This window comes from Anoplopoma fimbria, chromosome 12, assembly GCF_027596085.1.
Source record: "Anoplopoma fimbria isolate UVic2021 breed Golden Eagle Sablefish chromosome 12, Afim_UVic_2022, whole genome shotgun sequence".
Lineage (NCBI taxonomy): Eukaryota > Metazoa > Chordata > Actinopteri > Perciformes > Anoplopomatidae > Anoplopoma > Anoplopoma fimbria.
Window position 1 is genome coordinate 15,337,598 of NC_072460.1, and position 23,115 is coordinate 15,360,712.

General features: G+C 38.5%; 1 protein-coding gene across 1 annotated transcript; it reads left to right on the plus strand.

Moving 5' to 3' along the window:
- Positions 1–1,536: 1,536 nt before the first annotated feature.
- srms (src-related kinase lacking C-terminal regulatory tyrosine and N-terminal myristylation sites) lies at positions 1,537–20,416 on the plus strand. The gene is made up of 8 exons (XM_054608551.1): positions 1,537–2,446; positions 5,279–5,400; positions 9,520–9,686; positions 14,526–14,673; positions 15,782–15,940; positions 17,174–17,355; positions 18,590–18,746; positions 19,810–20,416. Exons 1-8 carry the CDS (start codon positions 2,067–2,069, stop codon positions 20,007–20,009), a joined length of 1,515 nt encoding a protein of 504 aa, XP_054464526.1. The 5' UTR covers positions 1,537–2,066; the 3' UTR covers positions 20,010–20,416.
- The last annotated feature ends 2,699 nt before the right edge of the window (positions 20,417–23,115 follow it).

Below are 23,115 nucleotides of genomic sequence, written 5' to 3' on the forward strand. Positions count from 1 at the left end.
AAGAAATCGCAAGAAATCGTAATATCGAATCACAATACTTACAGAATCGCAATACATATCGAATCGCCACCTAGGTATCGTGATAGTATCGTATCGGGAGGTCCCTGCTGATTCCCGTCCCTACTCCACAGTCTCTAAACTAGAATTACCTACTCGCAATTGTATGCCTCCGCCAACCAGTCAAGCTGTAGTTTTTTTCCATGTCTGTTCAAAATTTGTGTGCAATTGTCATAATTATCATATGAATTCTTGAGTTATGGCAAAAAAAGGTGTTTGGTGAGGTTGCAGAGACCTTTGACCACCAAATTCTCCTCAGTTCAACCCTGAGGTGGACGTTTGTGCAAAATTTTAAGAAATTAGCATAATGTGTTCCTGAGTAATCATGCTCACGAAAACTGGACTGACGTACTGTGGGACGGATGGACAACCTCAAAGCATAATGCTGTTTCTGGCACAGAGGCATAATAAAAAGCTAGAGGAAGATAAAAATAAAATATTGCATCAATTAAAGACTCTGCAGTCATTTAGTTTTACTGATCCTGATTGTACACACTAGGACTGATAGTCATGATTATTTTCATTACTGAATAATCTGCAGGTGATGTCAATTAATCATATAGACTATAAAATGTCAAACAGTAGTGAAAAAATGCCAATGACAAGCCCCAAGTGACTGAGCTGTTGTCTTCAAATAATTTGTTTTGTCTGATCAACAGTCCAAACCCCAGATATGTTCAATTCACAACAATGTAAAACACAGAACCTGGAATGCTGGAACCAGATAATGGTTGGACATTTTAGTTGAAAAGGACTAAAAAAGGATTTATCGATTTTCAGAATTGAAACGGGAAAGGTTTCAGAATTCCAACCCTACCTATGTATGTTAGGTAACTTAAAAAGTACAAACAATTTTCACCTCCTTTTAAGTGTCATGAGTGACAATCAGTCATCCTCAACATATGTTGTGTTATGGTTTCTAAATCATGAAGACTGTTGGAGAACATTTAGATACCATATTGTATGTAGGATCTACAGTATGATTTTTTTCCTTGACAACTATAATGTTGTTCCCAAATGATATTAAGGCATTCAATTATAAAATGGCTTCAAACTAGTCTTGTAGCTGCTGTAAATGGGAGAATGGATGACTCTGGTTCCTGCTGGGTTTGAGCTGAGCCCAGAATGTTTACGTCTTGATGTTCTGGAAGCCAGAATAATTTTTCTCCCATGATGAGATCAAGTTCAAGATAAACACTTTATAAGTATATAAAACTGTTTATTACATGCAGTGATTATAAGCCAATATGAAGAATGATGAATAATACAACAGAGTGGAACTTGACATACTGTGTTGGTGGAAACTACGGTTTAGCAAACACACTGTCACACACACACACACACACACACACACACACACACACACACACACACACACACACACACACACACACACACACACACACACAAACAAATACACACACACAAATACACACACACACACCCTTTAGTGCCCTCCTCCCTGTCAGTACGCAGGTGTGTCAGCAGCAGGAGCTGTGCAGAGCGCCAAACCCAAACTTTTTACGCACCGTGCCGCCGCTTCACCTTCACCCTCACCTTCCTCTTCCCCACCTGAGCATCATCTGCTGCACCGTTTTCCTCCTTCTTACCAGATAACAATGGATTAACAATTCTTCGGGTGCCATGCTCACATCCCCGGTTCGTCTTGGGTCGCACCACCGAGTCTTCGCAGGGAGCCAATCCGACTTGGATGCTTTCCATTGCCGCTTCCGCATTCCCGCAGCCGCCGTGAACACTGCAGGCGCGGAGCTCAGATCCATCCTCAACAGAAGAAACCGGTTCCTCCGGCTAATCTACCCAAGCATTGCTTTCGGTGCAGTATGTTTCCAGTCAGGGGGAGAGAGGGAAGCCGGAGGATTGAGCGACTGGTCACTGCGGGCTGTAAAAGGCCGTTTTCAGCGGTGTGAGTAGGTCGGAACCGCGTCTTGTTGATCGGGTCACCGTAGAACCTGGAATAACCCCGCCGCCGTGCTCCTTCATGTCCCGGGATGGAGAGTTGCTGTCGCTCCTGTATGCCGTGTTTGAGCCGGCTCTGGAACTGCATATGGCCGGACTTCCGCTACCCAAACGTCCCCAACAACAACCATGTCATCGCCAATCCGGCCGCGCAGGCTGCAGAGATCCGCACCGTGTCCGGCGACATCCGTGCGCCGTCTCCCAAGAAGCGGCCGGTGCAGCTGTACGCGGCGCTCTTCGACTTCGAGGCCCGCAGCGACGACGAGCTGACGGTGAAGGAGGGGGACAAGCTGTCGGTGATCGAGAAGCGGGGGGAGTATGTGCTGGCCAAGAAGCTGACTGGGTCCCTGGAGTCCGGACTGATCCCGGCGAACTACGTGGCTCTGCTGCAGGACGAGTTCGCCAAACACAAGTGAGTGTTGAACAATACACCCTGTGCTGCTCCTTCACTCCCAAAACGAGCCCTGATCATATGGCGTTCAACCTGCTGTCGCACCTGCTGTGAGTCAGTAAGGATGCATCAAAACATCCCTTAACACCCAAAATGTTGCCAGAATATGTTGAAGGGACACATTTGAAAACACAGAGGGACATTTAAAGGGACAGGAGGTATGAAAACCAGCATGAAACATGATTCCATTCTGATAACTGTGACATCCTGAAAACAGAAGTTGACCGGGTTTGACTTCGCTGTCAAAGACTTTATTGTGTTGATACAAAAATATCAAACTGCTTCAGTCACCACTAAACACCACTAAATGAGCCTAATGAAACCTCAGCGTCTATCACCAACATTATGGTAGATAAATTATGCAATTTGATTTGATGTGACTTGTAAAGGCGTTTCTACAGTTTACATTTGATTCAAATTTTATATATATATAGATAGATAGATATAGATAGATAGATAGATAGATAGATAGATAGAGCTGAAACAATAGTTCATTTTTGGTTTTGTCAATCAACAGCAATTAATTGGCAGCTGTTTGGATCAAGTATAGGTATTTCTTAGTCTTTTGTGATATTAAATATCTTTAAGTTTTGGACTGTTGGTTGGACAAAACAAGTGTTTTGGAAAAAAGATAATTGTATAGTAATCGTCTGTTGCTTATAATTTAAAAAAACTGAAAACCTAACTTGGACCCTACTGGCATCCCCCTGGCGTCCAAAGCAAAGTTGAACACAAATGTTTGGAGGTGAAACGACAGTTCTGCTGCTGTTGAACCAGACTGGAGCTAAAAGTAGCCCAGAAGATGCAGCTGCAGGTCCTCCATTATTCATTCAGCCTTCAGGGAGTCATCATGTTTCAGCAGAGAGCTCTGCCTCTGTCAGTTGACTTCTCTGTCTGCGTTCGTGCTGCTGATCCAACACTGACTGCACTTGTCCCACTGTCCTCAACACTGAAGATAAGGACATCAGAACAATAACAACGCCATTGATTCCTTTAGGATAATGTTGAAGCTTTATTCTTTGTTCCAATGATGAATGTCAACCCATGACAGAACTTATTTTAAGCTTAAGAATAAGCAACCAAAAAGATCAAAGAACCAGTGTTCTAATAATAATCCAGTTATCAGTTCATGCTGAGCTCACTGTGCTTTCTGCTATTTATTATCTCCTCCAGCATCACTGTAACATTCCTGTAAGGAAATGAGCTCAGCTTCAAGTCACACCTACAGTGATATACTGAGAGAAGTGTGTAATGTTTTGTCCCCCTCGTTTATATAAATAATATAAATACGGGACAACTAAATGTAATGTGTATAGGAAGGAGCAGACCATGTTAATAACATCTAAAGGGGGGAAAAAAACATTTTACCTTTTACTTTGACACTACAAAAAAAACAATAAAAACAAATATATATATATATATATACATATACAGAATACAGAATATATATATACAGAATGCTTACATTTATTACTAAAAGGCAACAAGACTAAAATAATTTGTCATTGTAGAGCTATATAAGTTTGTTTCAATTATAATCTTAAAGTCGGGACAACTTTTCTCCTGTGATGAAGCTTTATGCTATTCGAATAATATTACAGTGATGCACGATAAATTATGAACAACTTTAATGAATTTATAGTTATTCCATATCATTTTTAGGGCTGCAATCTTGAGTAGCTGGCTATTGTTACTGTAGGTGAAACCTGAATGTCAGGCAGAGCAGACACGCCCTCCCTGATAACTTAAAGTAAATAATGGTCAGTTTCTGTGTCTGAACAAGCAGGCAGGAATTAACAACACTTTAGCTCCTAAAGCTTCTGAAAAACAAACTCCTCCTAAGCATTCACTGTTACACAGAATAAATTGATGCGTCTCAGTGGTGGAGGAAGTATTCTGATCCTAATACCATACTGTACACAACATTACTATTACTCATGCATTAATATTTAAAGCTACTAAGAGGAGCTTTAATTCTGTTATGATTTAGGCATTCCCCATGGACAAAAGCTGTAGTGTTTCCAAGCAGTCCAAGAGTCCCTTTTAGAAAACCTCTCATTTTACTGCAGCAGGGTCTGACAGTCTGCTCGGCTCAGTCCTGGTTCTCCCGTGCCCCTGTTCCCTTGCTGGAGGCCCAGCGTTCGGCCTGGGCCTCCAGCAGCATAGTGCTGGCTCCCAGCAGGGAACGGTGGAGCATTGAGGCGAAGCTCTGCTCCTGGCTGGGAGAGGAGACGCTGCTGCCGGGGCGCTGACCTCTCCTCTTCCCGCTCGAGCTCAAACTGCAGGTGGATTGCGGCAGAGGCCTCGCTTTCTGGTGAACCTGCATGCTTTAAAATGATAAATTATTATAATTATTTGTCTGATTTAATGGGGAATTGGATCCGATGACAATCATAAATATTAACAATATAGAAATAATCAATCTGCTCACTGTAGCATAAATTGGAAATACTCTGGTAAAATACGGATACCTCAAATGTGTGCCTTTGTGTATTTTGTAAAGTTGCTGACATCGTGCACACAGTGGGGCTTCAGATTATGGCTGAACATGCTGCCTGCTTACCTACATACATGTTTTGGTTTTGTGTGTGCGGGCTTCTGCATGTCTGCTTTCTCATGTAACACATTCTTCTTCTCTTTGTTCGCTCCCCTTCTTATTTATTTATTCATTAATTTACTCCCATCTTTCTCCGTTTTCATTAATCATGATTGTGTTAAATGTCTGATCATCCATTTATCCCACAATCTTTATTCATCCATCTTGTCCGTGTGTCTTATCTGTCTGCTTTGCAGGTGGTACTATGGGAATATAAACCGTGTGAAAGCTGAGAAGCTGCTGCTGGCTTCCCAAAACAAAGATGGTTCCTTCTTGGTTCGCATCAGTGAGAGTCACAGTGATGAGTACACAATCTCTTGTAAGTGGCACCACCCACCCATCCACCCACCAACCCATTCACAACAGTGACCTCTTTCCTCTCTTTCTTTCTCTTTCATCTTTCTCTATTTCTCATCCTTCCTTCTTTATATTTATTACACGCCCTTCTTCAAACTACACTCCGACTTATTTAATTCCTTCTTGCTTTGTTTGTTGTTTCATGTAGCTGAATCTTGCTGTAAACCTAATGCAGTGGGTTATACAAATATATTCTGATAATTTACAAATAAGGTCTGTGATTAAGCTAATATTAAACTCTCAGGGGTGAAATCACAAAAGAATTGCGCGGCTTTTGCGGCCACACCCTTAAAATGGTGACATGCATCCCTAACTATGCTGCAAAGCCAACAGTGTCTCAGTGCTCCTCTGCTATCTTCACATATTTCATTGAATTAATATGAAAACTTTTGGCTCAAAACCTTCCCTTTTCTATGCAGAACAGCCTTTGGAGTCCAAGTCTCAAAATCAGCAGACAGTCAGTGAAACTATCAGCGTCTACAGAGAGTTGGTGGTCACTGAAGCGGATTTAAAAGTTGTGTCCGTTCAAACTAATTTATTATGGGATCCAGTGTCAAGATGCAATGACAGTTGTGCAATGAAATATACACGAATAAAGCTTTCCTACATGTCACTTCTGAAAATACATTAGAAATGTTTTTATGTTACCTGTTTTTAACTTATTATATAAATAAGTAATTTAATAATATTCTCCTTCTGCCTCTGAAAAAAAGGTGAAAATTGACCTCAGCTGCAAAATTGAACAGGTTTGTTTACGCACTGATATCATTGTAGGAATGGGTGTGCAATTTATGGTACTATCAGCGGTTGCAATCCTTTCTTTGTGAATTCGCCCCTCTGACTTTCACGGTACAGAAATCAAGGTATAACAAAAACTCCATGTTAGAGTGGCAGAGAGCAGGATAATGGTAAAGATGTGCATACTTACACACAGAGCCATACACAACCTCAGCAACCAAGTAAGTCTGCAGCAGCAAAACCTTTGAGTGTATAGATTTGAGTGAGTGTGCCTATTTATTTCTGATTAATTCAACTTTTCATTTACACAAGTTCAATTCCCGGGCTGGACAACCTTCTGTGTGGAGTTTGCATGTTCTCCCTGTGTCAGCGTGGGTTCCCTCCGGGTTCTCCGGCTTCCTCCCACAGTCCAAAGACATGCAGCTGAGGTTAATTGAAGACTCTAAATTGCCCGTAGGTGTGGATGTGAGTGTGAATGGTTGTTTGTCTCTATATGTCAGCCCTGCGACAGACTGGCGACCTGTCCAGGGTGAACCCTGCCTTCCCCCATTGACAGCTGAGATCGGCTCCAGCACCCCTGCGACCCTTAACTGGATAAGCAGGTTACGGAAAATGGATGGATGGATGGATTTACACAAGTGGTAGAAGAACTCAGATCTTTAGCTTAAAGGGACATTGTGTAGCGTTTAGAAGGATCTATTGGCAGAAATAAAATGGATTAAATAGATAAAAGTTGGTGGCAATCTGCAACCTCACTGCTGCCAAATCCTACAAACCGTACCTTTTAAGTAGCAGTGACTAATTTCCAGGTTTTAGGACTCATTCTTGCATCACACTTTAGCCAATTTCTCCAATAGTAGAAACACAATCAGAAATGAAAGTGCTGTTAGCTATATTTTTCATCATTGATGAGTGATCAGCAACAGATTTTCTGTTTTTGCGATTCTTCCGTATTTGCAGCATGGTTCTTCTTGAATTTAATTGTGGTTTATTTAATTACAGGGTTTGTTTCTAAATGCATCAAATATTTGTATTTGCATGTATTTTCTTAAATTGCAGTGCTTTTGTTTCGTTGGGAATCGGGTTGTCACTTGCTGCATTTCTTCTTCTCCTCCTCTCTGTTTCTCTTCATCCATCCTGTCCTCCATCCATCAGCCCCTCCGGCCACTGTCAACCTTAATCTCCCTGCCTTCGATTTTCTCTCTGCTCCCACTATAGAGGGCAGGAGGTGACGCAACATGCCCTCAGGCAGCCAAGTAGGAGGTCGACGGTGGCAAAAAACGACTGATTGCAGTTTTTTGAACTGGTACGACTTCACTTGGTGTTGAAAAGAAATAATTAAGCTCTCTTTTGATTTTTGGGATTTGGAGCTGGTTACTTTTGCGACAGATTGACCAGTTTTGTGTTTGGGCGATTTGACACTGTCTATAACAGCTTCTGGTCTGCCCACTGTTATAGTCCAGTGTTGCCAATGTTTCAAGTAGATATAGTAAAGGATATGTCCATGCATTCTCCTGTGTATGTTAACATAGGAGTAATTGGAAAAGATAAAGAAATAGCTGGCACTGAATTGGACACAACATTTGGCATTGCAGTTTATTTATTTCATCTATACCATCTTGATTCAAGAAATATAAGTTGACGCGTGATGTTGGGGTTTAGTCTTGGTTGTTCATTAAGATGTAGAAGCAGTATTTAACTCTCACTTATTTAAATTAGTTAATGAGTGAGCTTTTGAGGCGTTTGCAGTATGGATGTTACGAGAAACGATTATTCGGTACCAAGTCAATTAAAACATTTTGAAAACGCGACTGTACTCGTCTTTCTGCTGTACCGCTGGTACCACAGGCATCTGGTTTTAGACATGGAGACTAATGGCGTCCCGGAGACGCTAACAAAATCTCCTTGATAATGGCACATTGTAAACAACAAATCTGTGTTTGCATCTGCAGTAAGAGAGCTAGTAAAGTAAGCTTCGCTTAATGACAGAGAGCTAACGATAACAGAGGTTTTTTCAACTTTGTAGGGAGCCAGGCTAGCCTTTCCCCCCTGAATGAGTCTTCATGCTAAGCTAAGCTAATCACCTCCCTTCTCCTGCTCTGTACTTGATACACAGACATGAGATTGATGTTGAAATTACTCTCAGAAAAAATGTATATTACCAAAATCTTGAACTTTTCCTTTAATCAATTAAGCTGTTAGATAACGCTTGTAGGACTAATAATGTCCAGACATTTGTCCAGGTTTTTTTCTTAAATTAAATTGGAGCTTGAGAAAAGAAGGACTCCATAAACCTGACCAAGGTGTTAGCTGGAGTGTTTGGCAGACAAGAGAATTTCATGTCTTGTCTTTAGCCGCGGTAACCTACTTTTGAAAGCCAGTTGTTGTCATCAGGCTACACTTTTATGAATGAGCCCACAGCCAATTCTCTAACGGACTTCCTGAGATTTGTGACTTTAAAGCCTCTGTCATTTATCCCTCTCCTCTGCATCACCTCCAGTTCATTTCTCTCTCTGCTCCATTCTTTTCTTTTTCGCCCTCTGGCTTCACCATCTTCTGCATCTGCATTTTTTCCTCTCCACCCCTTCATCCACTTCCTTCCTCTATACAGTCGTCCCTCTTTCCCCTTCCCGCCCTTCTTCAATGTCCTTTAGGTCCCAGGGGGAAAATGCTGCAGTTGGATGTTCAATTTTCACTGTGCAGGTCCTCTTGAAATATGCATCATCAGTACTCTGTGTGTGCATATGTGCCTTAGAGGGAAGGCAGTACAGACCACACATTCATTTCTCGGTTTTATGGCACAATTGCACACAATCATGTCTGATTTACTGTATTTCCTTAGACCCTATAAACACCACCATTTTCTTGTTCTTTGAGCGTATAATGATATAGTTTGTGATTTTCTGTGAGGCCAAAAAATATTGTATCCCTGTCTGAATCTAGTGCTTCTACACTGTTCAGTCATTATCTTATTGTAATTTCTACATTTAGCCCCATTTATTTGATATTTAAAGCTAGTATGTGTAGAATTGTTATGTGATTACAGCATCTGTCAGATTGTTTTGATGACTTTTGTCTGTAGGAGAATATCGTCATTGGTGCAGTCGATGTGTTGCTTTAACAGGATTTTATAGCAACCTGGTCTCCTAAAATTGACATTCCCATACAACTGCATTATCAATTACCTTTTGAGGGAAACATATTTTCTCTAGGGCTGCTCAATTAATCACAACTCCTCGTGATCGCAGGATGGCCTACTGCGAATTTTATTTAGGATCTGACTATTTGTTTATTTAAACATACATTATGTGACCACAGTATAACTCTCTTGTCTCTCTTACAGCCCGAAGTGAGGGAAAAGTGTACCACTTCAGGATTCAGCGCTCAACCATCGGGGCGTACTTCGTCTCAGATAAGATCTCCTTTGCTACACTGGGAGAGCTGATCTCTTACTACCAGAAAAACCATCGCAGCCTGGGAGTGCTGCTGGAGGAGCCCTGTGCCCAGCAGGTAGGACCCAAAGAGATTCACACAGAAACACACTATTAGTTATACACATTAGTTATATTATTGTAAGGACCCCATGAGATAAGGAATTTAATTGCCCCTAACCTTAAAGTGATGACTGTGCAATATGGAATGGACTCGGGATAGCTCGTAGTGATGAACCTATATAGCGCATTATTACCAGACTCAAATGTGTCTTAGCGTCATGCTGTTTTGGTTTTATGGCTAACAACCTTCCATGATTAGTTAAATCTCTTTCTTATTAACCTTGCTGCAGCTTTGTTTTCACAAAACAGACTAGCTGGCTAATGTAGTGGAACATTTAGCAAAACTTTTCCCTTGTGGGATAATAAAGTGGAGGAGTCAGACATTTCCCTAAGGATTTTTGTGGGGCACAAACCAGAGCTAAAAGAAGAGTGAATACTGAACTTCTATTTGTCAAATGGCCAGAAACTAAAGTCTAAATTAATGCTGATGTTGCTATGTGTCAGGTCGATGTGTGAACAAGCAGCTGTTTGCTAACAAATTAACCATTACAAACTTTAAAGTTGAAAGTATGCCAGTGTTTGTGAAAATGTCTCTATGTGGCCCAAAATTATTAAATTAATTTAACTGCAATAACAGATTTCTTGGCTACTTGAGGACAGCAAAAATGATTTGTGAACACAATGTTGACATATCATCCCCTTTTAAGTCGACATGGTGAATGAGGAGCAGGATAGTGTGGGAGAACTTGGATAGGTTCAAGACCAGCGTGGCACCAGCAATGAGAGAGTTGCAGTAGTGTGTGTGTGTGTGTGTGCGTGTGCGTGTGCGTGTGTGTGTGTGTGTGTGTGTGTGTGTGTGTGTGTGTGTGTGTGTGTGTGTGTGTGTGTGTGTGTGTGTGTGTGTGTGTGTGTGTGTGTGTGTGTGTGTGTGTGTGTGTGTGCGCGTGCGTCATAGTGTTTGTAGTTATTTGTGAGGACCAGTTTGACCTTCAGAGTGAGGGAATTTTTGGAAAGTGAAGACATTTTGGCTGGTCCTCACTTCTTCAAAGGCCTGATTGAGGGTTCAGTCATGGTTTTAAAATTCAGTCTAGAATAAGGTTAAGGTTAGAGTAAGGGTAAGGGGTTAGACATTCACTTGTGATGCGTCAGGTAAGGGTAATGTGCTAAGGAATGCATTATGTAAATGTTTAGTATGTCGAAAAGGGTCATAATATAGTACATCTTAAGAAGTGAAAAAACTCATAGTATAGTATGTCAAAAAAATTTGAAAAGAAAGTCATCGTATAGTATGTCGAAAGAAGTCATACTATAGTATGTTGAAAAAAGTAGTATAGTATGTCGAAGAAAAGTCGTCGTATAGTTTGTCGAAAAATAGTCATGGTGTAGTATGTCGAAAAAAGTGAAGGTATAGTATGTCAAAAAAAATCATAATAAAGTATGCAGAAAAAAATTATAGTATAGTATGTCATAAAAGTAAAAGAAAAGTCATGGTATAGTATGTCAAAAAAAGACATGAAAGGTCATAGAACAGTGTTTTCGACTATACTATGACAACTTTTTTCAACATACTTATTATTGCTTTTTTGAGCAATAATATCGCAATAGTATCGTTTGTCAAAAAAGTCATGTAAAGTCATAGTTTGATTTTTAAAAAGTATTCAAAAAGTTTGTTGTATGTTGAAATCTTTTTAAAATTTTAATCTGTGCCTATCTGAGGGTCCGGGGACAGAGGATGTTGTATGTGTACCGATTGTAAAGCCCTCTGAGGCAAATTTGTAATTTGTGATTTTGGGCTATACAAAATAAATAAAATTGAATTGAAAAGAAGTAATAAAAAACACATAGTATATCCTAAAAATGTCATAATAAAGTTTTAAAATAGTATGTTGAAAGTCATAAAAGCATCATTGTATACTATGTTAAAACAGACATAATACAGTATGTCCAAAAGTTATAAAAACCCATTGTATGCAGCATGTTAAAAAAAGTCAGTTTGTCCTAAAAATGCATAAGAAGTCATAATAATATATCATAAGAGTATTTAAAAGTCAGTATAGTATATCAGCATATGATTTGTTATGGTAAATTAGGTCTTACTTACATATATAACACAGTTTCATTCGTACATGTTCACCAGAGTCAAGTTTAATTTGCATCATGCTCCTTTAAACATCCACTATGGGAAAAGATGAAAAACAAATATGCAAATAGGGCCTATCAAAATTATATTAGTACATTACCCTTTCATTTTTCTGCACCTTCCCAATACATGTAGGTAAAGTTTGGCCAAAAACTTGACTTTGATAAAATGGTGGCCAACTATTTTATTTAGCAGCTAATAGTGACTAACAAGAGTTCCCACTGATGTCTATAACAAAGACCCTGAATTCATCTTTCTATTGTTGCTCTGCAGCGAGAATTTAATGAGTGCTGTCTTGTGCTTTATATGCATAAATTAATAAGAGGAAAACATATTTTGGAGTGTAATTAACCAGAGAATAAAATCATGTGGCAATGCTTTAATTACTTAAGCTATCTCTGCACTGGAGCTTAAATTAAACCCCCAGCGAGTTGTATTCTTTATTCATGGCTCATCAGTTCGAGCCTGGCGGGAGACGACGTTTTCACCGCAGACTGACAAACCACCTATTTAAAACAGCCACTCTTTACATTTTAGAGAGAATAACTTTAGAAATATAAAATTGTGTTTTTGGATAAGGCAATATTAGGTATAAATTTAAAAACTCCAATGGTGTGGTTTTCCTACATGGATAAAAATGTGTGTTAGAACATAAAATACATTTTATTACTGGATCAGAGCCCACTCAGTGATTCCTCCTCTTCTCTCTTCCCTTCCAGAGGAGGCTGTAGGTCTGAGGCCACGGACACACTGAGGCAGAAACACACAAATCATATACATACATGAACACATGCAAAACAACACAGATTCAACACAAATGCTTTCATGTTCAACATGCAACATCAACAGCATACACAAACTACATAAAACATAACTGAATGTAGGTCATTTCTTACATGAGAAGCTAACAGGCAGTAAATGGGAGCACAGATGAAAAATGTGCATAAGAATTTTTTGCTTTACTATATATTATATTTTTTACTTCAATATTTTATTATATTTTATAGATTTTAATAACAGTAAACATCATTATCTCTTTATTGCATGTAATCATGCTTGGTGAGCGTGTCATCATTTCATGACTCTTGAACTTGGTAATGTGATACATTTCAAAGGTCCACTCGATTGTAGCACCCTGAAATCCCCAAATATCATTACAGCAGCTAACTTTTGGTATTTGGAATTAAAAGTATTTTCATATTTGGATTTCAATATTTGGGTTGAAGTGTTTTCTCTCTTCATTTATATACAGGTCAACAGCCCCCGCATCACTTGACTTTAGCACTGTCTCGTGGTTGATCAATCAGTCCTTCAAACACAATACTAAATCTGTATTTAGAAAGTAATCATTCAAATTTAGATTTTAATAGTCCATCAGTTAAATTTTTCACCAAGTCACGAACAACGCTTTCAATCACTTTTTATTGATAAGGCAGTGCACAAGATCTTGTTCTCTGTAATTATGTAGCCAAGGAACATGGTCAGTAACAGCTGATAATGCATGTCTTTTGAAGAAATGTCTGATTCCTCTGATAGCTTTTAGTTTCTAAAAGCAGATTTATCCTGCTGTTTAAATGTCTAATTAACAGCCCAACTGACTGTAAAGCCGGAGTGGTTAAATTTGTCAAATTTAAAGCCATTAGTGAGATAATGTCATGCATATTTATAAATCAAGGGAGACATTTTAATTTGAAGGGATGAACAAAACAATCTGCCTAACCTTTTATTATTATTATTTATGACGTGGAAAGAATTGATAGAAATATTTTCAAAAAAAATATTTAGCAGCAGATTAAAACTGAATGTTGTTTATTTCAATTTAAAGGTCCTTTTTCATTTCTGTTTGTTTTGCACAATGTAGACCAGGCTTTTGATTGTTTTTGTACACTAGGCAACTTAATTAAATGTGTCTAAACATTTGTTCATTAAAGCAACAATGCTGAAGAAAAAGTTGCTTTGTGTATCCCCTGATAAACAATTTATTATTATTATGATTATTTTTCAATATTAAATTTAGTTGATTTGTAGCGTCTTATTTATATATGAACCATGACTAATTGTAAGTTTAATTTATTGTTCATGTTTTTTAACCAATCATTTCATTGATCTTTTTTTATTTCATTTTATGTTTATCAAAGCACTTGATCATTCAAACAATATGTTCTTTATTAAATGATTGTTACTTACAATAAATTTGTCATTAAATCTTTGAATTCACCTGCCATTTGTTAAGCCTATTGTTCATTAAGTGCTTCATTCTTTCACTTACCTTACGCAATGCTGCTTATCTGTCAATACATCATGAAAAGGGAAATCTGTCTGCATCTCCATTCAAACTGAAAAAAGAAAACACTAATCTAGGATAATACAAACATAATTTGACAAGGTGAGAAATAAATAAAGGGGAGGACATAATGACCAAATATTTTACGATCTTATCATCATGATACAGTCTCTTTTTTTCCATTGTTAATATAGAAAAGATTATATGGGAAGAACATTTTTGATAAACATTAGAACCTTTTTCCATCAGGAGGGAATTAAACTCAGGCTGTTGTTCTTTATGTAGACCTGTTTGGGTGTGTCTACCCCCATCTTGATTTTCTCTCCAAGAGATCTGTGAACAGAAATCAGACAAAAAAAAAGTTTGCATCATCATCTGTAAACTGTTTTGATTTTAAAGTTGTCTGGACTCACCCTGGTGTCTTTGTGCAGCGGGAATTGTTTGACATGGAGCCATGGGAGAGACCTCGTGAGGAGTTCAGACTCCACAAGAAACTGGGAGAGGGACACTTTGGAGAGGTGTGGGAGGCTCTATGGACCACAGAGAACAAGAAAGTGGCCATAAAGACGCTAAAACAAGGTACAAATGCAGGGAGATACTGTGAAGAGTATAACGCATGCGAATGAAGCTTATGTAAGAAATATCTCTGGGGTTAAAAGGTAATGTTAAATGCATTTTCTTCCTCATAAAACAAATTAAGTTTGTTTTGAACTTTTTAAAAACAATATTTCTTACATTCATGTTTGACGTCCTGCAATCTTCTTCTGTGCATTTCTTTGGTGCATTGCTTCTTTTCCTGATATACATCGCTCCATAGTTCATGGTCAAAAACTCTTTAATTGACGCAGTAAAAATAGATGGTCCTGTAGCCAATAGAGAGTAACTTAACACCTTGAAAATTGTGTTTCTTCCAATCAGACCCTCCTTAAGACAGAACAGAAACTGAGAGAGATGAACTTTCTGGTTTCTGTGCATTCTTTCACTCCTTAATACCTTGCATTCCCTTTCAAAATAAGTGGACTTCAATGTACCAGAGGGGGCAGTGAACATTCAAGCTTTCAGCCTGTTGTTATATTACTCTTTAGGACTGTGTGCAGAAACACTTCCAAGGTAGTTTCTATTTAATGAAGTAGGTTTTCCAGTAGTGGGTTAGGGTTTCATGGTAGCAATAGTTCACTTTTCCAATGTTGGCCCAATGTAACACAATCCGTATGATATTAAGTATCAAATCTGGAATATGTGCTTGCATGTTTTTGGTAGGCTAACACAGGAAGGTACCAACAACCATGGTGGAGGAGGGCAACCCTGGTGGAATGTGTTCATACAGGAGGCTAAAGTTAAATATGGACAGATAAAGGGATACACAGGATGGACAAAAACATGATGATTTTGACAGAAAGCAGTGGTTATAAGTGTATACATAAAGCAGAGAGAAAAAGATGTGAGGGTTAATTAAAGCAGAAAAGCTGGTTACATTTTATTTATGGAAATGGGGGACAATTTGGAGAAATGTGGGAAGATGTGTGGAGAATAGAAGATGTGGTTGAGAAGACATGGTTGAGAAGACGGCTATGAATCTAAAGCCAAATTAATGACATGAAAGAAGCATAAACGTCAGTGAACAACAGGACAAAGAAGATAATCGAATAAGGTATACATTTCAACAATTATGTTTCTTCTCCTCCAGAGGACACAAAGCAGGACGAGTTTGTGAAGGAGGTTCAGGCGTTGAAGAGCCTCCATCACCCGAAGCTGATCCAGCTGTTGGCCATGTGCTCCAGAGGAGAGCCGGTCTACATCGTGACCGAACTCATGAGGAAAGGAAGCCTCAAGTCCTACATCGCCTGTGAGTGCTGAAACACACACACACACACGAAAAATGTTCGAGAGGATGCAATGTTTAGTGGATAAAAAGAAAAGTTGATCAAATGTCTGTAATATTTTGAGTCTGCCCCTCTACAGAAATCTGATGGTTAATCAGTTCCTCAACAAGGTGGTTAATTTCCTGTTTCTAGACTCCACTGTTTCTTTAATATGCAAAGAGGTTTAGAACGGGAAGTTAATTTAGCTTTTCTTGGGGTTTGAGAAATTCCACCCTTACCTCAGACATTTTTTGAAAGCCCTCTGAAGCAGTATTTAGGCCAAGTAACGGTTAAATCTCTCCCCTTTAAATCCAAAGCAAATGGAGTTATAATCTGGCAGCTCTGCTCAGCAGAGAAATATTGTTCTGACGTTTTACAAAAGGCTTTAATCAAAGGGAGCCTTAGCGAGCGGAATGAAGGGTTTGACTCTGATATGCCTCATTTCAGTGGGCGTTTTTTATTCTTCATGCTGCTTGTGTGTCTGCATGTCATGACTGTACTTATCTGCTTCATGGTTGCAGTAATACTTTCTGCTTCACTGAAACCCGTCATACTACAAAGGAGGAAAAAAATACTTCCATACAAAATTCAGGTTATGAAAATAAACAATATGCTTTAACATGCTGCACTAAATTGTTTCTCTATATTAAAAACTCGGTTTACATTCCTAATAAAGAGGATCTGCAATCCTTATCATTATGATAATAATAATCATATAAACAATAAAGAACAGTTGCAAATCACATCCTTGGCAAACAGTTTAGTATTGCAGCACATCAGGGCCAATAGGAGTAAAACAATGAAAATAGCATTGCTTTTTTCTAAATCTATTTGCCTATCTGCACAGCAATTAACATTCAGATTTATAAATCATTTAGAAGAAGAAAACATGCACCACTCATTCGCAGTGCAGATTCTTACATCTAGCTCCTATACTAAGCGAGTTTGATGTGATGTGACATTTAATGTAATATCATACCTTGAAAGGTGCAGTGTGTAAGATCTCGCCACAGGCTTTGAACAAATAGGGGCCAGCATTTGACCTCTACTACTGAGTCAATACAATCCACATTTACAGACATCATTTGTGTCAGAAATGAGAAAACAGCTCGTATCTTTGTTTTGTCCTCCCGCTACCAGGAGTCCTATTCGCCGGGAGGAGGTGGGCCGTTTTTTTACCAGTTTAGCTGACAGGGTATGTTTGGGTGTGTTTTCAGCTGCTGAAGGCCAGGTGCTGACATCAGCTCATCTGATCTACATGGGCAGTCAGATCGCAGAGGGCATGGCCTACCTGGAGGACAGAAACATTGTCCACAGGGACCTGGCTGCAAGAAACATCCTGGTGGGAGAAGATCTGGTCTGCAAGGTGGCCGACTTTGGACTGGCTCGGATTATTAAGGTGAGCAGGTTGGCTGTCTGTAAGAAAGAGAAAACATGAACTCATAGTATGGAGCACAGGGTTTATGTTTGTTGTTTCTTGAGCATCAGTCAAGAACCATTTACTTTTTTTAGAATAACACTAATTCTTTATCCGTGTTCTCTTTAAATATGTGCTTTGTTGCTTTGTTGTTCCAGTGTAAACTCATGTATACTTAATGTGTACCTCCATCCTCCTACCATCTGTCCAGTATAATGGAGCAACACTCAAATTTGCATAATTAACTTTGTTTGTGTGTCATAATAACAGAATGTTTTATTCATACAGAGCTTCCAAGACATGGAAATCAGCTCAGAAAGAAACCGCTTACAGATTGTGTGATAATATTCAAACTGTAGTGCATCATTACCACATTACTTGAGAGACAAAGATATTTACTGTAAATAAATCAGATTTTTCCTGAAGAAAGTCTCTGGTCTGGTCTGCTGGTCTGGGCTGCATTTTAACTTGTTTGTTTTGGCTAAAATCGGTAAATTTAGAACATCTCCATGTGGAAGTGTTAGATATTAGGAGATAGACCTTTACCATGGACGGATTTTTCGTCTGCTTCTAATGTGTTATTACTTTATCTATGTACTGCTATAAGACAAAACTCTTAAAGCAGTCATCAAGACATTTTCACTCAGTTAAGTTAAACGAAAATTATAAATTAAAAGTGTGCTTTTGAACGGCACCATTGTTGACGCATGAAGCCAAAACTCAACCCGGATCTTAGGCATTCATGGGGTATCATAAAGCAAGCGCATTAGCATTTCCTTAAACCTGACACCGAAACAACTTGTCTTGGGTTTGCTCACATAAATGATAGCCCAGATCAAGAAAAGAAAATAAGATAACTTTTAGGACATAGAGATTTAAATCAGGGATATTTAAGTGTTCCTACTCCAAAGTTGATACCGTTGATTGACAGATGTCTCTTTCCAAATTTAAGTTGAAGGGAAAATGTTTTTCGTGGGATGGACCCGGAAGTTTTAATTACACAGTTTGGCCTTTATATCAAATTGGCTTCAAAGCCTGGCGTTTTTTCTTTTGTCTTGGTTTAGAGGATATAATTTAAAAAAACACTGTCAGTTGGGGATTCATGGGAAATGTAGTAATGAATCCAAGGAACAAAAAGGCTACATAGTGCATTATCTGTTAAAATAAAAGTGAGTGTATATATATTTTGTTAACTGTTCACCATTTTTCTCTACAGGACAGTGTGTATACTGCCAGTCGAAACACAAAAATCCCAGTGAGATGGACAGCTCCAGAAGCTGCTATTTACCAGAAGTTCTCCGTAAAATCAGATGTCTGGTCATTTGGGGTCCTGCTGTATGAGATGATGTCACGTGGCAAGATGCCTTATGAAGGTATAGTGTTGACTTCTTTCTACCTTTTTATGGATAATTACAGCTATATAAACCACAGCGCTTTTAGGCAAACCTGTTTATTAATCAGTGGAAAAGTGTTTGACATATGCACAACTCTCCCAGTTACACAGTGGACACACAGGTTTAAAAAGGAGGTACAGGGTGTGCCAACGATTGTTTCCCATGTGTGGTAACACCCTTCTGAGCTTATTAAGTACTTTAACTCTGAAGATGTTTTAAAGTATTGCATTATTATGACGTTGGTTAATACAGTAGAATAATTTCATTTGGAAAATACAGTTTAATCAGCTGTATTTGTCAGATAAGCTGGAGATATGTTGAACAATTTGGAAAGTATTCAAACAAAGATCAGCAAAATTTTGTTAATTTGTTAGAATGGGTCTGCAATATATAATTTGGATTTTTTTAAAAAGGCTGAATAATTTCCTAAAAACAGCTGGGCACTGTAGTTTTTTTTAAAATCTAACTTTGATCAACAAGGAGGAAATACTGCATTTGTTTGTGAGTATTTTCAGTGTCTCCTTTGCCAAAAAAACTGTTAAAAACAAATCAATGAGCAACACTGTTGCATTGGGTGACATGCTCATTTATTACCATGAACACACACACACACAGTCCTGCTGCCCCAAATATTCACTGGAGCACCAAATCAAAAGCTGAAAACAGTCCCAAACAAAATCACTGTTTCCTCATGTTTGTTTGACAAAAGGTACATTGACCAGCAGTTTAAGGAAATATATTTGTGTCCCATTTATAAAAATGTATGTCGTCAGTGGGAAAACAGAAAGTGTTTTCTTTTCTTTTTTGTTGACAACATACCAATTGAGGAAAATCTTACTTTTCATTTAAGTACTAAATCCATGAGATCATAACATGCACTTTTAAGATAACAGAACATCTTGATTCAATATATTGAGTCATGTTGACTTTACCTTTCAAAGTTGAGCTGTAGTAGCGATTCCTGATTCCTGCCTGCAAAGGAAAACGTTCAGGAATTAGTAAACTCGTTCAACTCTAATGCTTTTACATCTCTCCCTGTTAGGAAAAAGTAACAAGGAAGTGTTGGATCTGCTGTCATCTGGGTTTCGACTGCCCTGTCCAACCCGCTGTCCTCAGAATATTTATCGCATCATGATGGACTGCTGGGCCGCTGAGCCCTCCAAGAGACCCTCCTTCCACGCCCTGCACAGCCAGTTGGATGCAATATATGCCAGGATATATTTCAAGACCATAGAGGTATAGAAAGAGCAAGTTGTGGGGGAAGAAAAGGACGGTGAGAGCAGATTATCTGCAACTGATCATCGACAGCATGATGGACATCATATAAGGAAAGAGAGGAGGATGAAAAATAGCAGGGAGTATTCTCCTCCCCCATGCATCCTACTTCCACAACAGGGTATATGTACTTTAAGAACACAAAGGTAAGAAAGGATCGAGGGGAGAAGAGCATCGAAAGAGGACAAACAGGAGTGAGTTATTTAAGATAGAGAAGTTGCTCAACCATTCAAAGAAGAACAATGAGGAACAATTCATTTCTTAGGCTAAAAGAAAGCAAGATTGACAAACGAAAGACTGAAAATATCCACAGAAATGTGTAAATACACTCACACTTCAACAGAAACTGAACACTCAAACCCTCAGAAGATTCACAGAACAAACTGTTTTTAATTTTATACCCTTTTGTGTTTTATAAATAATATTTTATTACCTCTGTATGTGCCATGTCTGTGTATGCACACTTAAAATGTTATGAAATCATAGGTCAGGACTTTAATCTCCTGTCTTCTGACTGCAAGCATGTGCTAAATATTGGGGTTATGTGCAATAATTTATAGCTGGCTTGGTTTTTAGCCATGCTAGCAGCCCAATGCTGGGGACACTGATGTGGATCGCTCTGTTAGTCCAACACTTTTGTCTTAAGTGAAATAACTCACCACTCCTTACAATGATATGTGGCTCTGACCTTTCCATTCCCCAACAGATGAACAGTTTTGGTGATCACGTTACTTTTTATTTAGCGCTACAATTTCCTCTTGTCCAACATTTTATCTTATCTAATGACCAAACTCCCATCAGCTTTAGCTGTACTTTAAGATTAAAGGATAGGATAGACCAACTCTCCAATGTTTCTGAATGATTAGAGCAACCAATATCTCTTTAACTGTACATATGGCATGGGAGTTAAAATCCAAATATAATGGCCTTGATCTTGACTCCTTAGATAGTTAGGGAATGTGCATATTTCCCAAAATGTTGCGATATAAAGTGCTGCAGGAATGAGTTCTAAAACCTGGAAATTACTTTGCACTTCCGGTTTCTTTCTGTCAATTTTTTTTTTTAATGGTTTTTTTGGTTAAATGCTTGAAATGAGGTCTGTGGTTAACACAAGCTGAAGAGATTTTAACGTTTTGTTCTACAACATTAAATACATATCCCTTTCATGAATTTTGAAGCTTTTACATGTCTCGAAAAAGGTGGTTTCCAACCGGAAATCAAATATCAAGTTGTAAGCTTAGTGGTGGTGTAGTTTGAAGTCATGCTATCCCGTGTAGTTTGTTAATTGACGTAAGCTTTTACTTCTAAAGGACTGCATTTTTGCTTCAAAAATCATAAGAGATATTCATTAGGGGGGGGTTACTTTGCTGACAAAACGTGTATGTATTAAATTAAATTAAATTATAAAATTCATTCCAAATCTGGCCTTTCGTTGAGGGAACCGAGGTGATTCTAACTCCCGGGTAAACCGAAAAGAAATAGGTCATCCCTGCAGCAGTCTATGCTCAGAATGCAAAGGTGGATCCATGATAACTTGCTGATGTTCGCATGTTATTTTGACAATTAGCATTCGTGCAAAACTAAGTAATGAGTTACATACTACACAAAAACATTGTCAATCATTAGCACGTTAAGCATGTCAGGTTTGAGCTCAAAACAGATGAGCACGTTACAGCTGATGCTGATAAAAGCTGAACCAAGTAAAGCTGAGTCTGACACGTTTGAGATGCTATGAAATGGTCACCATATAGGGGATTGCCCCTTTTGATTTATTTGAGAAAATGACCCAGGACAAAGTTAACATTTTATACCCCATTAAACGTAAGCATCCATCATTTTTTTCTGGCCTTGTGGGGCCTCTAGCATGGCTATACACTGTTATTATACTTGTTATTATCCACAAGAATAAGGTATTTTATTCAGTCTACCTTCTTTTGCTGGCATTTCAGAAGGTTTTGACAACATGTTACATATCTAATGAACCTGAATACAAGTTTCTCTAGAAAAGTACAGGGATTGTCTTTATCCTCCTGTGATCATTTTTGGCGGCTGACCCAGTGCTTGAAAAACCAGTGGGCCATCGTGCCATGTGTATAGGATTTAAGTTATTAAACCTCTTTTAGAGGCATACAGAGGCCAGTTACAACTAGAGTGACTATGTTTACACCACAGACTGTCCACACTACAGAAACCACAAAGGCAAAAAGACCTGAACAGTGAATCAGCCATATCCAGAAGGCCACTTTTTGGGGGGGATGGGGGTTTCTACACAACAAAATTGTACTACATTTTTGCAATGCAATGAAATTTGAGAACCATGCAACTTTTGTCTTTTATGCATGAACATATACAGAAGACAAAGTCAAGTTCAGGAAACTCTAGCCATAATCACCAAATCACAAGACTGAGTTGTATGTTTTCGGCTGAGTGCCATCAGGTACCAAACACCAGTAGTGCAAAGAATAAAATATTTTAACTATTGTTGCTATTTGAAATGTGTCTGTTTTTATCATAACATCTAGTGTCTTTGTCATGTGATGCAAATACACCCAGTAAGAAGTACAGTACAGATAAAGTAAGAATTGAAAGAATGTGGAATAAATGAATGAGTTTTAGCTGAATACCTCACGCCAACACATTTCAACATAAGTGTAGGTTGGAAAATTAAAACCCCTTTGAAGGTGGCAACTACAGTGCAACTGTCAATCCACTGAATGACAAAAAAAGTTTTTAAGTGCACTGTTGAGGGAAATAGGCTTAATTCTATATTTATATGAAGTAGCATTGCCAGCAGATACTAAAGAAGCAATCCTGTCAGTTGCTAAGTGACAAACATTTTCAGAACACATTTTTTTCAAAGATCAAACAAGAACACAAGTTAGCTGAAAATAAGGGTGAATAAGGGTTGAAACAAGACATACTTCTTAAAATCCTTAAGATTGTCTTAAAAGGCCCATATCTGTGGTTTAGCAGGTTTTATATTTTGCATTACTGAATTAAATTCTTCTTAACACATACACTCTTAGATTGGTTTGCTATAAACTAGACAGCTGTGGCTTCAAGTGTAAGTAAG

Coding starts and splice junctions, on each gene's coding strand:
- srms (XM_054608551.1), top strand. CDS start 2,067: ATGGAGAGTTGCTGTCGCTCCTGTATGCCGTGTTTGAGCCGGCTCTGG. Junction 14,674..15,781: donor CATAAAGACGCTAAAACAAG/GTACAAATGCAG, acceptor CTTCTCCTCCAG/AGGACACAAAGCAGGACGAG. Junction 15,941..17,173: donor CCTCAAGTCCTACATCGCCT/GTGAGTGCTGAA, acceptor GTGTGTTTTCAG/CTGCTGAAGGCCAGGTGCTG.